The sequence below is a fragment of the Phycomyces blakesleeanus genome, assembly GCF_001638985.1.
Source record: "Phycomyces blakesleeanus NRRL 1555(-) unplaced genomic scaffold PHYBLscaffold_11, whole genome shotgun sequence".
NCBI classification, from domain to species: Eukaryota; Fungi; Mucoromycota; class Mucoromycetes; order Mucorales; family Phycomycetaceae; genus Phycomyces; species Phycomyces blakesleeanus.
Window position 1 is genome coordinate 374,443 of NW_017265144.1, and position 17,115 is coordinate 391,557.

The following is a 17,115-nucleotide window of genomic DNA, read 5'->3' on the forward strand; positions in this document are numbered from 1 at the left end:
ATCCGGCCTACACAGTCAGAGAGAACATCATCCACGTCCCTTGCGGGAACGAGTTTTCCGAGATTAAACAAGACACTCATTGGATGGATGGTACTAGCCCATGCAGCGGATGCAAGATCCACAATCATATTCTTGTCAAAGTTGGGAGCAGTGAAGATGTGCAAAGATTTGTTCTTTGGACGTAGTGTTGTAGACTGGGCACGGTTAGGTGGGTTACCTTGCCGTAACGTGTGTGCCCTGTCCTGTGGGTTCAATCCCTCAGGGGTACTCATGTCAGAAAACGTTAATTGGTATTAACTTGTGTCGGTTATATGAATTTCCGTAAAACTATTCTTTAGCGGAGAAAAAAGCCTGATCTTTTGATCTTTTACAAATTTTTTAATAAAATAAAATAAAACACAACCCATTTTAAATGATTCCATGTACAAACAATTCTGAGGCTTCTTTGCTTGTTAGTTCTTAGAGGATCTACAGCGGTTTGCATAAATTCAATAAACAGGTAAATTTATTTAGAAAACTTAGATTTTTTCATCCACAGTGGTTTGTCTAAATATTGGTATACAGATCCATTTTTTTAATAAGTACATATGTAATTTTTCAAAATCAATTTGATCATGTTCTCTTGAATATCTTTTGTATGAAATATTGTTCCCTGTTCTCGGAACGAATTCCTGAATATGTTTTGAACGTTATATAGATTCAATACAATAGCTCAGATAGGCACACCCTTTAAATTTATGGCCTCTTTATACTCGAATTATCCAGAATTATCATTTAAACCAATATGCTTTGTGGATAATACAAACGATATCTCTCTCTTTCTATTTACTCTGATTTCTTTTCATACTAATTGTAGAGAGACGAAGCTTGATATTATTGGATATTTTGAAACATTCTATACTGAATATGTTTGCACCGTTTGTATCTGACTACTGCCGTTAGTGGCAAATTGAATCTTCAGCTAGCAAGCTGTCAATATTTCAATAAAATAACTGTCCTGGCTTGGACCAGAGGTTTGATTCTGCTAGATCAAAAAGTAAATTAATTGACCTGTGCACTCTTCAAAATGGTTTGTCACAATTAGTCATGGGCTGTAAAAAAAGGACACTCTTAGGCGCACCTTGAAACAAAATAGCTCTCGATTGTCATCCATTGTTACTTACCTGAGTTTGTCCTTTTTTTTTCCTTCCTTAGAAAAAGGATACTGTGTTACGAAAGCTAAATTTACAATGTGTTAGTTTGTTACATGTTCACGGCACAATACTTTTATTAAATTAAAAGAAGAATATCAAATCAACGGCTTGAACTGGTCATAGCTATTTGATATAAATACATTTATACATGAGTATGTTACTTTGGCAGAATCTGTATATTTACCGTTTTTCTACCTTGTGTTTTGTATGTGTGGATATCTGGCTGCGTCTTGTACATTTTTATGGTTACCTTAATGATTCAAAGGTAACCGGATTTGTAAATCACATCATCAGTTTGTCGTGATAAGGTTTTTCTTCTTCTGACTGCTAATTTTAATTTTATCAACGTTTATATATATATTTCAATATTATTTTCTTGGTTTTTCCCTTCTTTATCTCTTTCCCTCTTTATACAATTATTATCATGAGATTCTCAGAACTACCGTTCGAAATCCTTACGCAGATTGCTGATCATCTAGCGGCAACGGATTATCTTTCTTGTGCTTTGGTGTGCAAGGGATGGAGATACTCATTTCAAAAGGCTCTATGGAGAGATATACAGATTTATACTTATCACGGCATGCAAAAACTTATCGACAGTATTAATTCCTCCAAAGATGTACCTACAGTACACGGCAGCTGGATTCATAGTCTACGCACAAATACTTGTGACAATAACCCAGACATAACAGAGATGCAATTCTCTGAATTATTCAGACACCTACCGAACTTGAAGAGCCTAGATTTACGGGATAGAAGTTATAAAGATATCTACACACCGATAACAAGATCATACGAAATATGGAAATCTCTGGAAGTTTTAAAAACACAATCCAAAGGAACCAAGGAGATACAGTCAGCAAAGAATCTACTTGAACTTATAAATACATGCAGCATGCTCCAGGAATTAGAAATACTTAAGGAAGGATCGGGCTATCGCACGGAGTTTTGCATAGACGACTTTGACAGCATCCACCAAAACTTGCAAAACTTATCGTCAATCAGTGCTGGAATATACCTCAGTTCTGAATTTTCTACTGCATTGGACGCAATTCCAAACACAACACCAGCTTTTACCATGACATCCCTAGATATAAATTCAAAAATATATAAACGTTTAAGGAGAATGGGAGCTGACAACCGGAGTAACTGGAATCCTTTGTGGCTGTACTATTTTGGATACAAGTATCCAAACTTGCGTTCCCTAAAGCTCCATGTCACAGATACACGGCATAAAACAATATATTCGGACCAGAGGAAAGCATTGGTATCTCTTTTTCAATCCAATCCAAACGCATTTCAGCATGTAGAATCATTCGAACTTACGAACGACAAATATTTCGAACTTTTTGACTTTGTTTTATGGGAATTGTTTTATGTATTAAAAGTTCCTCTTAAGCATTTGTCCTTGAATGCAAGAAGCAGAGGTTTCCCTGACAACTCATGCCCTATGAGCCTCGACAGAATCTTACAGTCCTTTTCTGAAACACTCAAGAGTCTTTCACTTTCAGGGTTTATACTTGAATCTGTGGGCCGAGCCAAAGGTCTAGAATTATCTTCTTACTATCCTCTTTTGACAAACCTTTATATCAATAGCAGAGTTGGGCATCTTGATCTGGATGATCTATTGGATAAACTTGTGGCCCTCAAAGAACTAAAGCTTTGTTGTGCAACATTGCTTAATAATCCAAAAACGACAGCCGATAAGTCAAAGCACCAGCACCAGCAGCATCATGAACTGGAATTTTTGACGCTAGACAACTGCTCTGTACCTGCTGAAGTATTTACTCCCCTCTCTTTCAGGTGCAGAAGTTTAAAACATATGACTCTGCATGATATGTGGGTCACTGGATCTATTTGTGAAAAAACTGGATGCTTGTTACTCGATATGCCACATACTTTCCTAAAAACTCTGAACGTCTGCTATGTTCAATTCGGAGAAAGATACACATCTATAAGTGAAGATGAAGTTATCAACATGATGCTACTCTCCCAATTAAACGACGCTCCATTAACAGACAAAAATACCGACAGAGAACAAAAGGAGATGAATTCAAAGCACCCAACAGTAGCAAGTCATAATATTGATTGGCTCTTTACATTTTCTTCCAGTGAGGAATATGAGGAATACATTACAGTAACTACAAAACTTTCAAAGGAAAGAGCCAATATCGTATTTGAATACTACCAAAACTTTCAGTCCAGAAAAACCGACCCAATTTTAAAAGATAATATTCCGTACAATAGGAGAAATCCAGAGACCGCCTGGGAATACGAACTTTACAAAGGATACGGCGAATTGAGGGTTGGGAATATTGAATCTTCTCCTGTTATATGTGTAGAAAAATATGTCGAATATTAGAAAACAAGCTGTGTAATAGGCTCTTTTGAAAATAAAGTAAATTAAAAGAAAAAAAGCCTATAAAACCAATACACTAAATTTTTATTATGATTGTAAAGCGACAAGACATAAATGGATGGTGAATTAAGTCATAGACCAAGGCACGAAGTTTTAATAGCAAAATATCTAATTTCCAGCTGTCGAATTATTGATATGATAATAAGATGATAAAAGCTCTGTCTTGTACTAAATATTTAGACCTACTAGTTCACGGCGTACATTTTTTAACTCCTCCTATGTACTCTTCCTATGAACTGTGACAATTAACTTTCTATTTTGAAAGTGCATCGGTAGCTGTGCTTAGAAAACCAATTGGCATCTGCTGTTTTATTATTCCTTTCCATTTCTCCAAGTTGGTATCCTATTTTTTTGTTTTCCCTCAAGACCAAAAGGACAATTAGTTGTAAAAGTTAAATGAGCAAGCTGTTGGTTTCTCATGTGGGTCATTAGTGTAATGCTTTTATTAAAGTAAACATATAAAACCACTACAACAAATTCAATTGGTTATAACTCATTTTTTAGGGAAACCTTACGGACAGACTGGCAGGACAGGCTAACAAGATGAAATGGAAAATAAGCGCTACATCATCCATAATTACTTTTTTTTTGGTGGGGGGCATACTTTGACATTTGTTAAATGTTTCAAAAGAAAAACGCTAATACTACAGGATTGCCATTTTTTGTGGTGCATTACATTTCTATCTAACCGGACTAATTAATTCTGACATCCTCTCTTTGGCTCAATGTCCTTTTCTAATCCTTGAGGGCAAAATGATGTGTTCTGAAATTCATACAGTATATTCAATTAATATCCGTTTGCACCCTAAATTTTGACTTGACAATAAATAAATAATAATAATTAGTCAAAAATACACTATATCAATAGCCGTTTATGCAAAAGTCTATTAAGAGCTGTTGTCATAAGATTGTGACGCAATCTTGTTTGATATCTTACTATGTATTGGCCCTCTTATACGTATCATGTCTTTCTCTTTCTTTCACATATCTTATTTAAATTACTGAAAAATATACCAAGGTTTGTTATTGAAAAAAAAAGTTAGAAACAAAGCTACTTACCCTTTTCTCTAAAGGTATTGGGTCGTACTATCCTATCCTAGGCAAATGTTGTAGCAAGATGGACACAACTTGTGGTCCGGTAGAACCAAAATGTTGTCTGCTACCAGAAAATGTCGTCCCCGACTAGGAAACGCTGCCTGCGTAGGATTAGTGAATTTTTTTGAAACACTTGACTAACATCAAAGTATGACCATAAAAAAAGTGATTAAGGGTGATTTAGCACTTAATTTCTATTTTATCTTGTTAGCCTGTCCTGCCAGTCTGTCCGTAAGGTTTCCCGCTAGAAATATTATAGCTGACGACACATTAAAGTCAAACGAGAATGATTCAGAACTGACATGCTATAGAAAAGTGGCACCCCTTCTGGATATTCTACTAAAAGACTTGAACTTGAACTTGCTAAAGTAAGCAGATAACATAAAAGTCATTTTATTAACGCTGTCTCGAAATGTACTTATTTGCTTATTCCCTATAGTGGTGAAACAACATCTAAAGCTAGCAAGTCTATTGCAAAAGACCATGAAAATATCTACGGAAATAACATACCCTTAAATCGAGGCTTCGGTCGTCGTATCGATCTTTTATTGTCAACAAGAAATATTGAACTATCAACTAACGAATAGAAGCGAAAGAAAGTTACTCAAGAGCAATGCCTGATTCAGCAAGTAAAAAATATTAGAATGAACAAAGCCATTCTTAGTAGACTTCTTGAACTACCTCTTTCTGAAAATGATTCTAAAAATGTTTATACGCTTGGTATGGACTGGGTCGGTAAGTCGATTCCCTAATGTTTCTAGCACATACATACAGACATATATCTAAATATTAGGACTGTTGACTATTTAAAAAAACCATAGGCCCACGTGGTTACATGTTTGCTGTAAAGAAAATCAATGATATTTACATAGCCAAACATACCAACAACCTTTCCATACCAGAATATCTACATCAATTGCCTTCGTTTATAGCCACGCTCAAAAGCTTGTATATTTGGAAAAATCATCATACCAAGTTACAAGATACAATCTTAAAAGGAGTGATTGCAAAAGGAGACGACGACTTTTTTTAGCATCGCTGGTGGCACTGATGATGCTGGTGGTGCTTCAAAGGAACTGTCACCAAATATATATTTAACCCCTACAAAGGCTAAACAAAACAATTAAGCCTATCAAAATGATACACGAAGAAGAGAGTGTGTTGAGTTCCTTTTTCCTTTATGTACGAACAAAATGATCAAATCCTTAAAAATAAAATAGTTTTCTATAATTTTCTCTTCTAGCCATCACTTCATCGCATCATGTCTATGTTTACACTTATTTCTATAACTGCTCTAAAAGCTTTTGCCATTTAACTTCAAATGACTTACACTTCCTACAGCAATAACAGTTCAAAGAAAAGTTAGCCCTACTTAACCTTGGTGGGAACAGCACCATGCTAATGAAAGCATTTCTTCAAGTAGCTCAAAAATCCATTATAGACGACCAGAAAAAACGCTTTAATTGAGTCGTAGGAACTTGATGACCATGAAAAGAACGAAAGTGTGGAAATAAAATACAACTTGTTCGAATAGATACAATAATAGCAACAATCTTCGTGAATAGAACTGCTTTAATACGTACTACTATCTTTCTCAATAAGCTTTGAAAAGAAATACTGAAATAAAGGCTTACTTAGAGTTTGAGAGAGCTACTTTATGTATTTATCCAAAAAAACAAGTAAACATTCTTATTCATTTGTATCCACCTAGAGTGTAGTTGTAGCTTTCTCATCAACTATATAATAAACCTAAATGCCTTGACTGACTACTTGAATATTTAAGTCTAGAAGTACAATAAGAAGTCAAGAGCAAAGACGATTATGGATGTAATAAGAATGTAGATAAATTAAAGACATTTATTTAAAGCAACTAAATATAAAAAGCATACTAGGCCACTACTACTGGTTTGTCTTAAAGCGTTGTGTCTGTAAGCATAGGGAAATAATTATAAAAAGAAGGAATATAGAAAAGTGACAATATTACGGTTTTATACCTCAATTAAGTAAACAAAATAAGAAAAATAGACAAGCACCAATATGCAATCGGTTGTTTTTTGGGGGTTTTTTTTGCTTGATAACAATACTGTAAGTTTAATTTCGAGCGCAACAAGGCAAGATATAAACGGTGGATGAGCAAAGTCATAAACCAGGGCACACAGTCTAATTAATAAAATATCTAACTTTGATTTGTTCAGTTATGTACATGAAAATAATGAGGTTACTATTCTGACTTGGATTGTACATTTGAATTTGCAATTTCACAGCATAGGTTAGTGAACTCTTCTTGTGCACTCTTCAAATGTTATGTGATCATTATTCATATATTGTAAAATAGAACATCTGTAGTTGCACTCGGGAACAAGGTTGCCTTCGATTGGTTGTTATTCATTTCTATTTTCCTTAGTTTGTCTTCTTTTTTGTCCACACTTAAAAAAAGGAGAATGTGTTACAAAAACCGAATTAACAAGGTTTTACTTTGTTAGATATTCAAGGTATAATGCTTTTAATACAATTAAAAATAAAAATGCAGCAGCCTGAACTGAATATAACAATTTGATCTTGAATATATTCATACATGAGCATGCTCTTTCGACACTGCCTGTATACTAGCTGTATCCTTTATATTTGATTATTTTTGTGTAAAAAACTGACTGCGTCTTGTACATCTTTATGGTTACCTCCATGATTCATATGTAGCCAGAAATTGTAACTCACATTATCAGTTTGGCGCAGCGTTTATCCTCTTCTTCTAGATGACGACTTTAATTTTTACTGTCATATATATATATATATATCAATATAGTCGGGTTTAACCTCTCTCTATCTCTCTTTCTTTCTTTTCATAAAATTTCAACATGGAATTATCTGAACTACCATTTGAAATTCTTTTGCAAATTGCTGATAGCCTATCAACAAGAGACCGGTTGTCTTGTGCTCTAACGTGCATGGGATGGAGATACCTGTTTCAAAGCGCTCTGTGGACAAGCATACGAACTAATGACTTTTGCAACATTAAAATACTTATCGACATTATTAAAGGTTCCAAAAATACATTCGTATCATACGGTCTCTGGGTTTACAGTCTACGAATAGGTCATTATTATGTTGAGTCAAGAGCATCAGAGACACAATTTTCTGAATTAGTCAAATGCCTACCAAACCTGAAGCACCTGGATCTAGATGAAAGAAGCCATATATACTTTGACACAGACACAGCAAGATCAAACAAAAAATTGAATTCTCTGAAAAGCTTGAAAATAGGATATACGACAAACAAATATATACAGCCAACAAAAAACGTCTTGAAAACTATAAATGTATGTAGCATGCTTCAAAGATTAGAAATACACAGGTTCAGAAGGGGATTTCGCATGGATTTTAGTGTGGATGATTTTGACAACATGCACCAAAAATTGCAAAACTTATCGTCCTTTGGTGCTGAAATATATTTTAACCCTGACTTCCCAGCTACACTGGACAAAATTCCAAGTACAGCACCGGCTTTTGCTATTACATCTGTAGATATAAACTCGAAATTATATGATAGTGTAATCGGGCAAGAAACTACAAATGATAATAATTGGAATCCTTTGTGGCTGTACTATTTTGGCTACAAGTATCCAAATTTGCGTTCTCTAAAGCTACATGCCACAGATATGCGTGAGAATATAAAATATTCGAACAAGAGACAAACAATGATATCTATTTTTCAATCCAATCCAAACGCATTTCGACATCTGGAAGCATTCAGCTTGACAACCGACTGTTTTTTCGAATTTACCGACCTTATTTTGTGGGAATTGTTTTGCGCATCAAAGGTTTCTCTTAAGCACCTGGCGATAGATATAGCATATGGCTCCTATAATTACTATTCATACCCAATCGATCTTAACAGAATTTTTCAAACGTTTTCGGAAACACTCGAGAGCTTTTCGTTTACAGGGTGTATGTATGTCGGTAGTGGTCAAGAAATGAATTTAGACCTATCTTATTACTACCCGTTTTTGACGAACCTTTGCATCAGTAGCTGGCACATATCTCTTAATATCAATAATCTATTGGGCAATTGTGTATCCTTTAAACAGCTGTTATTTAGCGGTGAAAAAATTACTAACTAATACAAACACAATAACTCAAGGGTTAAAGCAACAGGAGCGGAATCTCTGCCAGCATGGACTACAAAGTTTGACGCTACAACGATGCTCTGTGCCTGCTGAAATATTCAATTACCTTTCTTTCAAGTGTAAAAGCTTGGATCATATGACTTTGAATACTATATCTGTCGATGGATCTATTTGTGAGAAAACAGGGTGTTTGTTACTTACATGTTGCATGATTTTTTAAAGACTCTGGAAATCGGCCATCTTCAATACAACATATCAAACCAAACAATTAATACAACTACTTGTAGTGTTCTGACACTCCTGTCTCAATTGTACGACGCTCCATCATTAAATGAAAAGAACAAAAAACAAAAAACGGGGATGGATTCGAAGTACCCTATAGTAGCAAGACACAATCTCAAATGGTTCTATAAGTATTGGCCTCTTGAATGCTATGTTGATTACAACATGGGAGCTTTAAAGCTTTCAAAGGAAGGAACCGATACCGCACTTGAATACTATCAAAAATTCCATTTGAACAAAGCCAGCAAGGTTTTAAAAGACAACAGATTTTATTACGGGCATGTCCCCTTAGTTAAAAGGAAATGCGAACTTAACAGAGGATACGCAGAATTGAGATTCGGCAAGATTGAAACACCTCCTGTTATATGTCCAACAAAGTATTACTTTAGTAGAGAATAATATAATACAGTATAAACAATGTATAAAATAAAGCAACGTCTGACGGTGTGTATGCTTTGAATATGTATAAATGATTTTGAATGTGAGGCACAGTTTGTCTAAATATCCAAATGTCTAAATGTATAATTGCATAGATATGATATTTAGTCATCGTATGATGATCACGCAGGTACCTATAATCTGACCATACAAGGATCTAACATAAGGTCAATATAAGGCGAGCGTGGTTCCTTTTTATATACGCAATCCTGTTCAACCAATACCATATAGAGCGCAAGCTGGTTGTAAAGGTGTATACTTTGTGACACTAATGGAAAAATCGGTATTTTCATTCCACACATTGCCCTCAAAAGTTAGGGAAATGACTGACCGACAAGTATTGGTCTACATAAGGTAAACCGATTAATTTTTTACCTACATTGCTGGCATATAAGATTCTCGTTCTGAGGCAAATATATCCATTTCTATATATATATATATATATATATATACGTAGAAGGATATATGATTTAGTAACTAAAGTTAAAAAAGAGTAAATACAATGAAATGGAGCTACTTTTGAGTAGGCAACTTTCGAAAATTTTAATATTCATCTAAGATGCTGTGAGCCAAGACGAGTAAGAAAAGGATATGAGCAAGAGCTTTCTTTCGTATGTTATAGACATGTGTCTGAAGAACAAAGACAAAAATTCTATACTTTAATACAATAACAACGCCATAAATCATACCGGCTTTTATGCATATCTGTGGAAAAATTCTTACCAAATCAATGGCTTTGAGTATTATGACCAACTCAAAACTCACGCTACAGCCATATTAAACATATTTATCTGAATTTTGAAACGTAAGTTTAGTGAACAAAGAACATACATAGACATTATAGGGAAGTCTGAAAGGTTTAAATTCAATAAGAGTAGTAGACAATAGGTAACAGATCTTCTTCGTTTTTTTTAACGGGAAATATAACAAGTCCGGATTTATCTTATACACTTTAGAAAACCTCCTATAATAGTATCAGAAATATCGACTAGAGAATTTTATTATATAATAGGGGGTTTCAACAGTTCTTTAAGCTTTAAAGCAGTAACCAATAATACGTAAGAGTTACTAAGTGTTTTTGAGTACCCTAAATGATTCTTTCAATTCTATTAGGCATTGTGATAATATAATATAAATTTAAAATAGTATTGAAAGAGACAAAGATATTTGCATCAAGGATTTATTAAATTTCCAAAAAAAAATTAAATTTAAGCAAGGACGTATTATCCATATTCGGATAGTAATACTTTTATAAATGTTAAACTTTTCATTCGTTTAGATACCAAAACAACCTTGATGACCCAAGTTATATACTTTTTCAGCCAATTGGTTTCATGTATTCAGTACCAATTCTTTGATTGTATACTTTTTTTTTTACCAAAAATCAAAGGACCGGGATTTTATTTGTGCTTCTTTTGTTACAGCTATAATTTATCTTGCCTTTTAGAATATATATATAAATACATACTTAGGTGTAAAGCTATATTGAAATACTCACAATATAATTGAGAGTATATATATATACTAGAGAGGGTGTGGACTGGTAAAAACCTTTTCCGACATGAGATTTTTCTGCGTCGGTAAAAGTCTTGCTACAAGTCCATATGACTTTTTAAAACAACGCCGCCAAATGCCTCGGTTTGAGAGGCCAGAATACTGTGAGGGTACCATATGACTGCTTAATGACTTTCCATATCTCCCGGAGAAAGGCGCATATATATTTATATTTTTTTAAAAAAAAGGTTAAATTGGTTTCGATTGACATTCTCCAGAAGTCTTAATTACACTCATTCTAATACAAATAAAGATTATCAATTTTCATTAAATGGGTATCAAATTATCTCCTGCTGGAAGAAGGTAAAAAGACAAAAAGAAGAACAAGAGAAGAAAGCAATGACACAATAAAATTATATACCTGGATTCCACAAATACATTCATTTTACCATTACCATTCATTACCTTTTTTTTATTGTGAATGTATTGTAGGCTCACAACTGTCATTGTAGCCGCACCAATTATGGTGGCTACCACTTGGATTCTTTACAAGAGACGTAAGTTATACGAAAAGCTTTTATTAACTTTTTTTTGTAAAAAAAAAAAAGAGAAATGATTTTAAAATATTAATACACATAATTTACTGTTATATACAAGTTGTCTTGGGTGAAGAGAGACGTGTCTCTGATGGGCGTGCTATTCGTCCTATGGGTGTAAGAGAAAGAGACGCAAAGGATCAATTGAATTAAAGAGGACTTTATATATATATATATAATAAGATAACGTATATATCCATATTTAAACATAGAATTATGAAAACCAAACATAAATTTGACGTATTAACATATACATATGTATCTAAAGGAAGGAATTACTTGTGTATGTGTATGTATTGTTATTATTTTTATTATTATTATTATTGATTTTTCTCTCTTGAAAACAATGAAAAAAAAGAGAGCATTAATCTATTTAAGTTTTGCAAACAGAACATCCGGCAATTCATTGAGTGTTCTTAGTTTTGGTGTAGCACTAATCTTAGCATGAGCCAAAGTACGTTCATTCTTTGGTACACCAAGGCGTGTCAAAAGAGAATCCATCTTAGTAGGCATCACTGGTTGAAGCAAAATGCCAGTAATACGACATGCTTCTGTAGCATAAAACAATGTAGCATCAAGACGAGCCTTGTTAGCTTCATCCTTTACAAGTTCCCACGGAGCATTTTGTGTAAAATGTCTGTTGGCCTAATAAAACAACAACAGTAACAAGAGAAAGTTTAATGCATTGTTTTCAAATATGTATATATATACACACATTAAATATAATACAATAAAGAAAAAGAAAAACTTACTTCTGTCAAAGCATCAAAAACAGCATTGAACCCCTTGTTAAACTCACGCTCATCAAATGCCTTTTCAAAAGTGGCTGTACAAAGAAGCAATGATAAGTTATGTATGTACATTTGGTTGTAATGTTATTAAAAAGAAGACGCATATATATATATATATATATATAGATTCTTTTATCTTTACCTGAAAGTGACTCTAACTCGGTGTGCAAAAGAGAGTCTTTGGGATCAATCTCTCCCGATGGTTGGCTAGGAATAACACCCAAAGGCATCAGGATTTTTCCTGTACTGCGGGACAATAGGTTTCCTAATTGACCGGCCAGATCCTTTTTATATCTTGTTTTGATCATATCTTCAGAATAGTCTAAGGAACACAAATAAGGTAAAGGAATTGATTTCAATAAAGCAGGCTAAATAAGCATTTTGTATATATTTGTTTTTTTTACCACCGTCGTCAGCCAATCCACCGTCTCTCATCAAATAATAGCGAACAGAATCAACACCATAGATCTTCATAGCCTCAAAAGGATCGGCTACATTTCCTTTACTCTTTGACATCTTTTGTTTTCCCATAGTCCAATGAGCATGAGCCAAGATTTGTTTGGGAAGGGGCAAGTTAGCAGCCATCAAGAAGGCAGGCCAGTAAATAGCATGGAATCTAAAAGAATAGTAATAATAATAGTGTGTTTGATTTCTCTCTCTCTTTAGCTTACGAATATTTTCACTATTGTAACCGACATATTATATGGATATGGATATCTTACCTAACAATATCCTTTCCTACTACATGTACATCAGCAGGCCAGAAATCCTTGGTCTTACTGTCCTTTGGCCAGGGGTATCCAGTCGCAGTAAGATAGTTGGTTAGGGCATCGAGCCATACATAGATGGTGTGCTCTGGATCATTGGGAACTTGAATTCCCCAATCTAAACGAGATCGAAGACGAGATACAGATAGATCTGCAAGACCAGCCTTAATCCAAGACACGACCTCATTTTTACGGTTATTAGGGACAATAGCTAAAATTAATAATAATGTTATTACCGATATTATACAAATCATTTACTGTATATATGTATATCAATTACCTGTAGGATTCTCATCAATCCAAGTCAAAAGTTTGTCTTGGAATTCAGACAATTTAAATTTGTAGTTCTCCTCTGTTGTCCATTCTACACGCTGGCCAGACTCGATAGCAACCTAAAACAACATCAGCAAAAATCTTAGCAATTGTAACCTTTCTCTTTGTCTTATTGAATACAAATCCATCAATAGTTGATCCTCCACTTACCATGGTCTTTTCACCAGTCTTACTATCTTCTACTTCGTGAACCTGGTTACTGGCATAGAATGCCTCATCAGAGACAGCATACCATCCCTCATGTTTGCCTTTGTAAATATATCCATTTTTAAGCAATACACCCTAATTTTATTCATTAATTTAATATTTTTTTTTTACCATTCCCAAAAAACAAGCAAACATATAGTTTAATACATGTTTGTATATACATACTACTTATATTAATCTGACTTACCCACAGTTCTTTAACCGCCTCTGCATGTCTTTTTTCAGTCGTTCTTATAAAAGTAGTATAATCAATATTGGCCTCATCACAAAGACTCTATTTTATTTTTATAATAAAAAGAAATTGTAGTGTAAATGAGCTGTCAATCAAGTAGCACAAAGATTTATACACCTTTTTTTTAGTACTTTTAGTTTTTCTTCTTCTTCTTTACCTTGAAGCTTTCTGATACACGATCGCAGAAAGCAAGAGGGTCAGTCTTGTTCTTCTCAGCTGCTTGCTGGATCTAAATAATATCAATTGCCACCCACATAAAAAAGAAATAATAAAAAAAAAGTATTCACAAATATATCATATATAATTATTAGTCAAAAAGGAATATCAATCATTTGAATGAAATCAGGTACAAAATAAATGAATAAATAAAGAAGACAGCCAGTTTTTTTTGCTTTGTTTTGTTTTCTACCTTGAGACCATGCTCGTCTGTGCCTGTACACAAATTTGTCTGAGCACCCTTTAAAGCATAGTAGCGTGTAATGGTGTCAGCCAATACCGATGAATACAAATGTCCAATATGAGGAACTGTAACCAAAAATAAAGAAGAAGAAGAAAAAAAAGGGAAAGTGGAATCGAGTAAGTGACATGTAAACCAATACTATTTTTTTTTGTTGTTGTTTTAAAAAAGTTTAAAAGGCTTGCCTGCATTCACATAGTAAATGGGAGTTGTAATGTAGGCCTTTGTGTGATTTGCTCGTCCGAGAGAAAATTGACCGAGAACCTGGCGTTTAAGGCTGATTCCAAAAGGCAATCGTGCTGATCGCCACAGAATTTGCATCGTGGAAATAGAATGATTATTTCTTTATCTTTATCTTCCTCTCTTTTTGCATAGAATTTTACAACCCGGTCGAAAATCTAATATTTTTTATTTTATTTTATTTTATTTTATTTTATTTTATTTTATTTATTTTAATTTCTTTTGCCAGGCCCATGGATTTTTAAAGCCAAAAACCTAAAAACCAAAAATAGGGCAAAACTGTATTATGGCCTTGTGCCCCCCAATACACTCCGACAGTTTTTTCTTAAAAAAAAAGTGCTACTTTCCCCAGAAACTTACACCTTATTTGCTTGTTCTTTTGCAAAAGCTTTTCTTCTTACAACTCAATCGCTCGGGTCATCAAGAAATAAAGCTAACTCAAAGTGTATGTCCAAGACGAAAGCTACCAGAGCTCGATTGTTACAGCTTTATTGGGCTCTATAAACCAAATAATACATGCTCAGCTCTGATTGCAAACCACATGAGCATTCCTTAGACAACCATCAAAAGCATTTTAAGCGTCAAGAAACTACTTTGAAAAACCAAACCAAGGAAAGGCCCGGACCTAAACCCAATTTAATGCTGAATATTTTCAAGGCTTATATTGTTTAGAATTGGAAAGCAACTTAATCAAAACGTTTTGGACACTCTGGTGTCAAGTATACCCGATAGAGTCAAAGCCAGGATTAAGACTCATAGTAAGCACTGCGTATATTGAAATTTTACCCCTTTTTTTCTACAATGTATATACATACTATTTGGTCATCTTCCTGAGAAGCTATAGCATAACGAAGTTGATGTATGATTTATTAGGAAGTAGAAATTAAAAGTCTCGTCGATAATTTCGTACGTGGGAGTGTTGTAATTATTTCTCTCTCCAAAAAATATAAAAGTTATTATGATCGAAGGGAGTCTCTCAATTATATATATATATATATCCTTGATAATATAAAACGACACAATGCTATTGAAGGTGCTAGGACAGATAGTCAGGACAAGGCCTACAAAAACAAACCTTATCTCTACTTTCTTCCTGGAGAGATTAAATATCATATGTGTATTACAGGAAAGGATGGAACCGGGCTGTTTAATAAGTGAAAGTAAGAAAAAAGAGGTATGTTAATATTAATATTTTCTTATTAAAAAAGAAAAAATTCAGTACGCACTCACTATTGTGTCAATAGTGATCTTATGTTAGATGCTTGTATGGTCAGATTATTTATACTTGTAAGATAATCAAACGGTGACTAAGTATCATATTTATGTAATTATACATTCTTATTAAAATAAGCCACTTCTCTTATTTACTTGTTTATTCTTTAGATTGCTTATGGAAACTAATCATGGTTGCTACTGTCGCTGATAGTATTCTTTTGAGTCTTTCTCTCTCAAACAAAGCATTAGAAGGAAAATAAAAGTTAGCGAATCAAGATGCTATAACTATGTAATATGTTAATAGCGTGTGTTTGTGTGCGTGTGTTCCTCTCAATGTATGGCTTGCACTCAAAATAATTTATACATATTCAAAGCATACACACCGTCAGACGTTGCTTTATTTTATACATTGTTTATACTGTATTATATTATTCTCTACTAAATTAATACTTTGTTGGACATATAACAGGAGATGTTTCAATCTTGCCGAATCTCAATTCTGCGTATCCTCTGTTAAGTTCGCATTTCCTTTTAACTAAGGGGACATGCCCGTAATAAAATCTGTTGTCTTTTAAAACCTTGCTGGCTTTGTTCAAATGGAATTTTTGATAGTATTCAAGTGCGGTATCGGTTCCTTCCTTTGAAAGCTTTAAAGCTCCCATGTTGTAATCAACATAGCATTCAAGAGGCCAATACTTATAGAACCATTTGAGATTGTGTCTTGCTACTATAGGGTACTTCGAATCCATCCCCGTTTTTTGTTTTTTGTTCTTTTCATTTAATGATGGAGCGTCGTACAATTGAGACAGGAGTGTCAGAACACTACAAGTAGTTGTATTAATTGTTTGGTTTGATATGTTGTATTGAAGATGGCCGATTTCCAGAGTCTTTAAAAAATCATGCAACATGTAAGTAACAAACACCCTGTTTTCTCACAAATAGATCCATCGACAGATATAGTATTCAAAGTCATATGATCCAAGCTTTTACACTTGAAAGAAAGGTAATTGAATATTTCAGCAGGCACAGAGCATCGTTGTAGCGTCAAACTTTGTAGTCCATGCTGGCAGAGATTCCGCTCCTGTTGCTTTAACCCTTGAGTTATTGTGTTTGTATTAGTTAGTAATTTTTTCACCGCTAAATAACAGCTGTTTAAAGGATACACAATTGCCCAATAGATTATTGATATTAAGAGATATGTGCCAGCTACTGATGCAAAGGTTCGTCAAAAA

The 17,115-nt window shown here is 34.0% G+C and overlaps 7 protein-coding genes across 7 annotated transcripts in view; 4 read left to right on the top strand and 3 right to left on the bottom strand.

Moving 5' to 3' along the window:
• Window positions 1-1,617: 1,617 nt before the first annotated feature.
• PHYBLDRAFT_65841 (hypothetical protein) lies at window positions 1,618-3,555 on the top strand (the record flags this gene model as incomplete). The annotated part of the gene is made up of 1 exon (XM_018441541.1): window positions 1,618-3,555. The coding sequence occupies one exon, from the start codon at window positions 1,618-1,620 to the stop codon at window positions 3,553-3,555; it is 1,938 nt and encodes a 645-aa protein (XP_018291279.1).
• A 1,302-nt stretch (window positions 3,556-4,857) lies between these two features.
• Window positions 4,858-5,740, top strand: PHYBLDRAFT_65842 (hypothetical protein; the record flags this gene model as incomplete). Its single annotated transcript, XM_018441542.1, has 4 exons — window positions 4,858-5,075; window positions 5,147-5,257; window positions 5,351-5,442; window positions 5,529-5,740. 4 exons carry the CDS (start codon window positions 4,858-4,860, stop codon window positions 5,738-5,740), a joined length of 633 nt encoding a protein of 210 aa, XP_018291280.1.
• A 1,822-nt stretch (window positions 5,741-7,562) lies between these two features.
• PHYBLDRAFT_145645 (hypothetical protein) lies at window positions 7,563-9,512 on the top strand (the record flags this gene model as incomplete). The annotated part of the gene is made up of 3 exons (XM_018431503.1): window positions 7,563-8,652; window positions 8,846-8,988; window positions 9,054-9,512. 3 exons carry the CDS (start codon window positions 7,563-7,565, stop codon window positions 9,510-9,512), a joined length of 1,692 nt encoding a protein of 563 aa, XP_018291281.1.
• A 173-nt stretch (window positions 9,513-9,685) lies between these two features.
• On the bottom strand, window positions 9,686-11,222 carry PHYBLDRAFT_65845 (hypothetical protein; the record flags this gene model as incomplete). The annotated part of the gene is made up of 4 exons (XM_018441543.1): window positions 9,686-9,819; window positions 9,931-9,976; window positions 10,275-10,317; window positions 11,077-11,222. The coding sequence occupies 4 exons, from the start codon at window positions 11,220-11,222 to the stop codon at window positions 9,686-9,688; spliced, it is 369 nt and encodes a 122-aa protein (XP_018291282.1).
• Window positions 11,223-11,376: 154 nt separating this feature from the next.
• PHYBLDRAFT_145646 (hypothetical protein) lies at window positions 11,377-11,794 on the top strand (the record flags this gene model as incomplete). Its single annotated transcript, XM_018431504.1, has 3 exons — window positions 11,377-11,408; window positions 11,538-11,602; window positions 11,703-11,794. 3 exons carry the CDS (start codon window positions 11,377-11,379, stop codon window positions 11,792-11,794), a joined length of 189 nt encoding a protein of 62 aa, XP_018291283.1.
• A 216-nt stretch (window positions 11,795-12,010) lies between these two features.
• PHYBLDRAFT_168596 (hypothetical protein) lies at window positions 12,011-14,749 on the bottom strand (the record flags this gene model as incomplete). The annotated part of the gene is made up of 11 exons (XM_018435897.1): window positions 12,011-12,286; window positions 12,394-12,467; window positions 12,575-12,754; window positions 12,837-13,048; window positions 13,155-13,410; window positions 13,480-13,591; window positions 13,683-13,814; window positions 13,927-14,013; window positions 14,129-14,200; window positions 14,381-14,496; window positions 14,686-14,749. The coding sequence occupies 11 exons, from the start codon at window positions 14,747-14,749 to the stop codon at window positions 12,011-12,013; spliced, it is 1,581 nt and encodes a 526-aa protein (XP_018291284.1).
• Window positions 14,750-16,326: 1,577 nt separating this feature from the next.
• PHYBLDRAFT_168597 (hypothetical protein) overlaps window positions 16,327-17,115 on the bottom strand; it is a gene marked incomplete at both ends in the record, with an annotated part of 1,970 nt that continues 1,181 nt past the window's right edge. Inside the window, one exon of the mRNA XM_018435898.1 lies at window positions 16,327-16,770. Within this exon, the coding sequence (XP_018291285.1) occupies window positions 16,327-16,770 (444 nt within the window). The remainder of the gene's footprint in view (window positions 16,771-17,115) is intronic.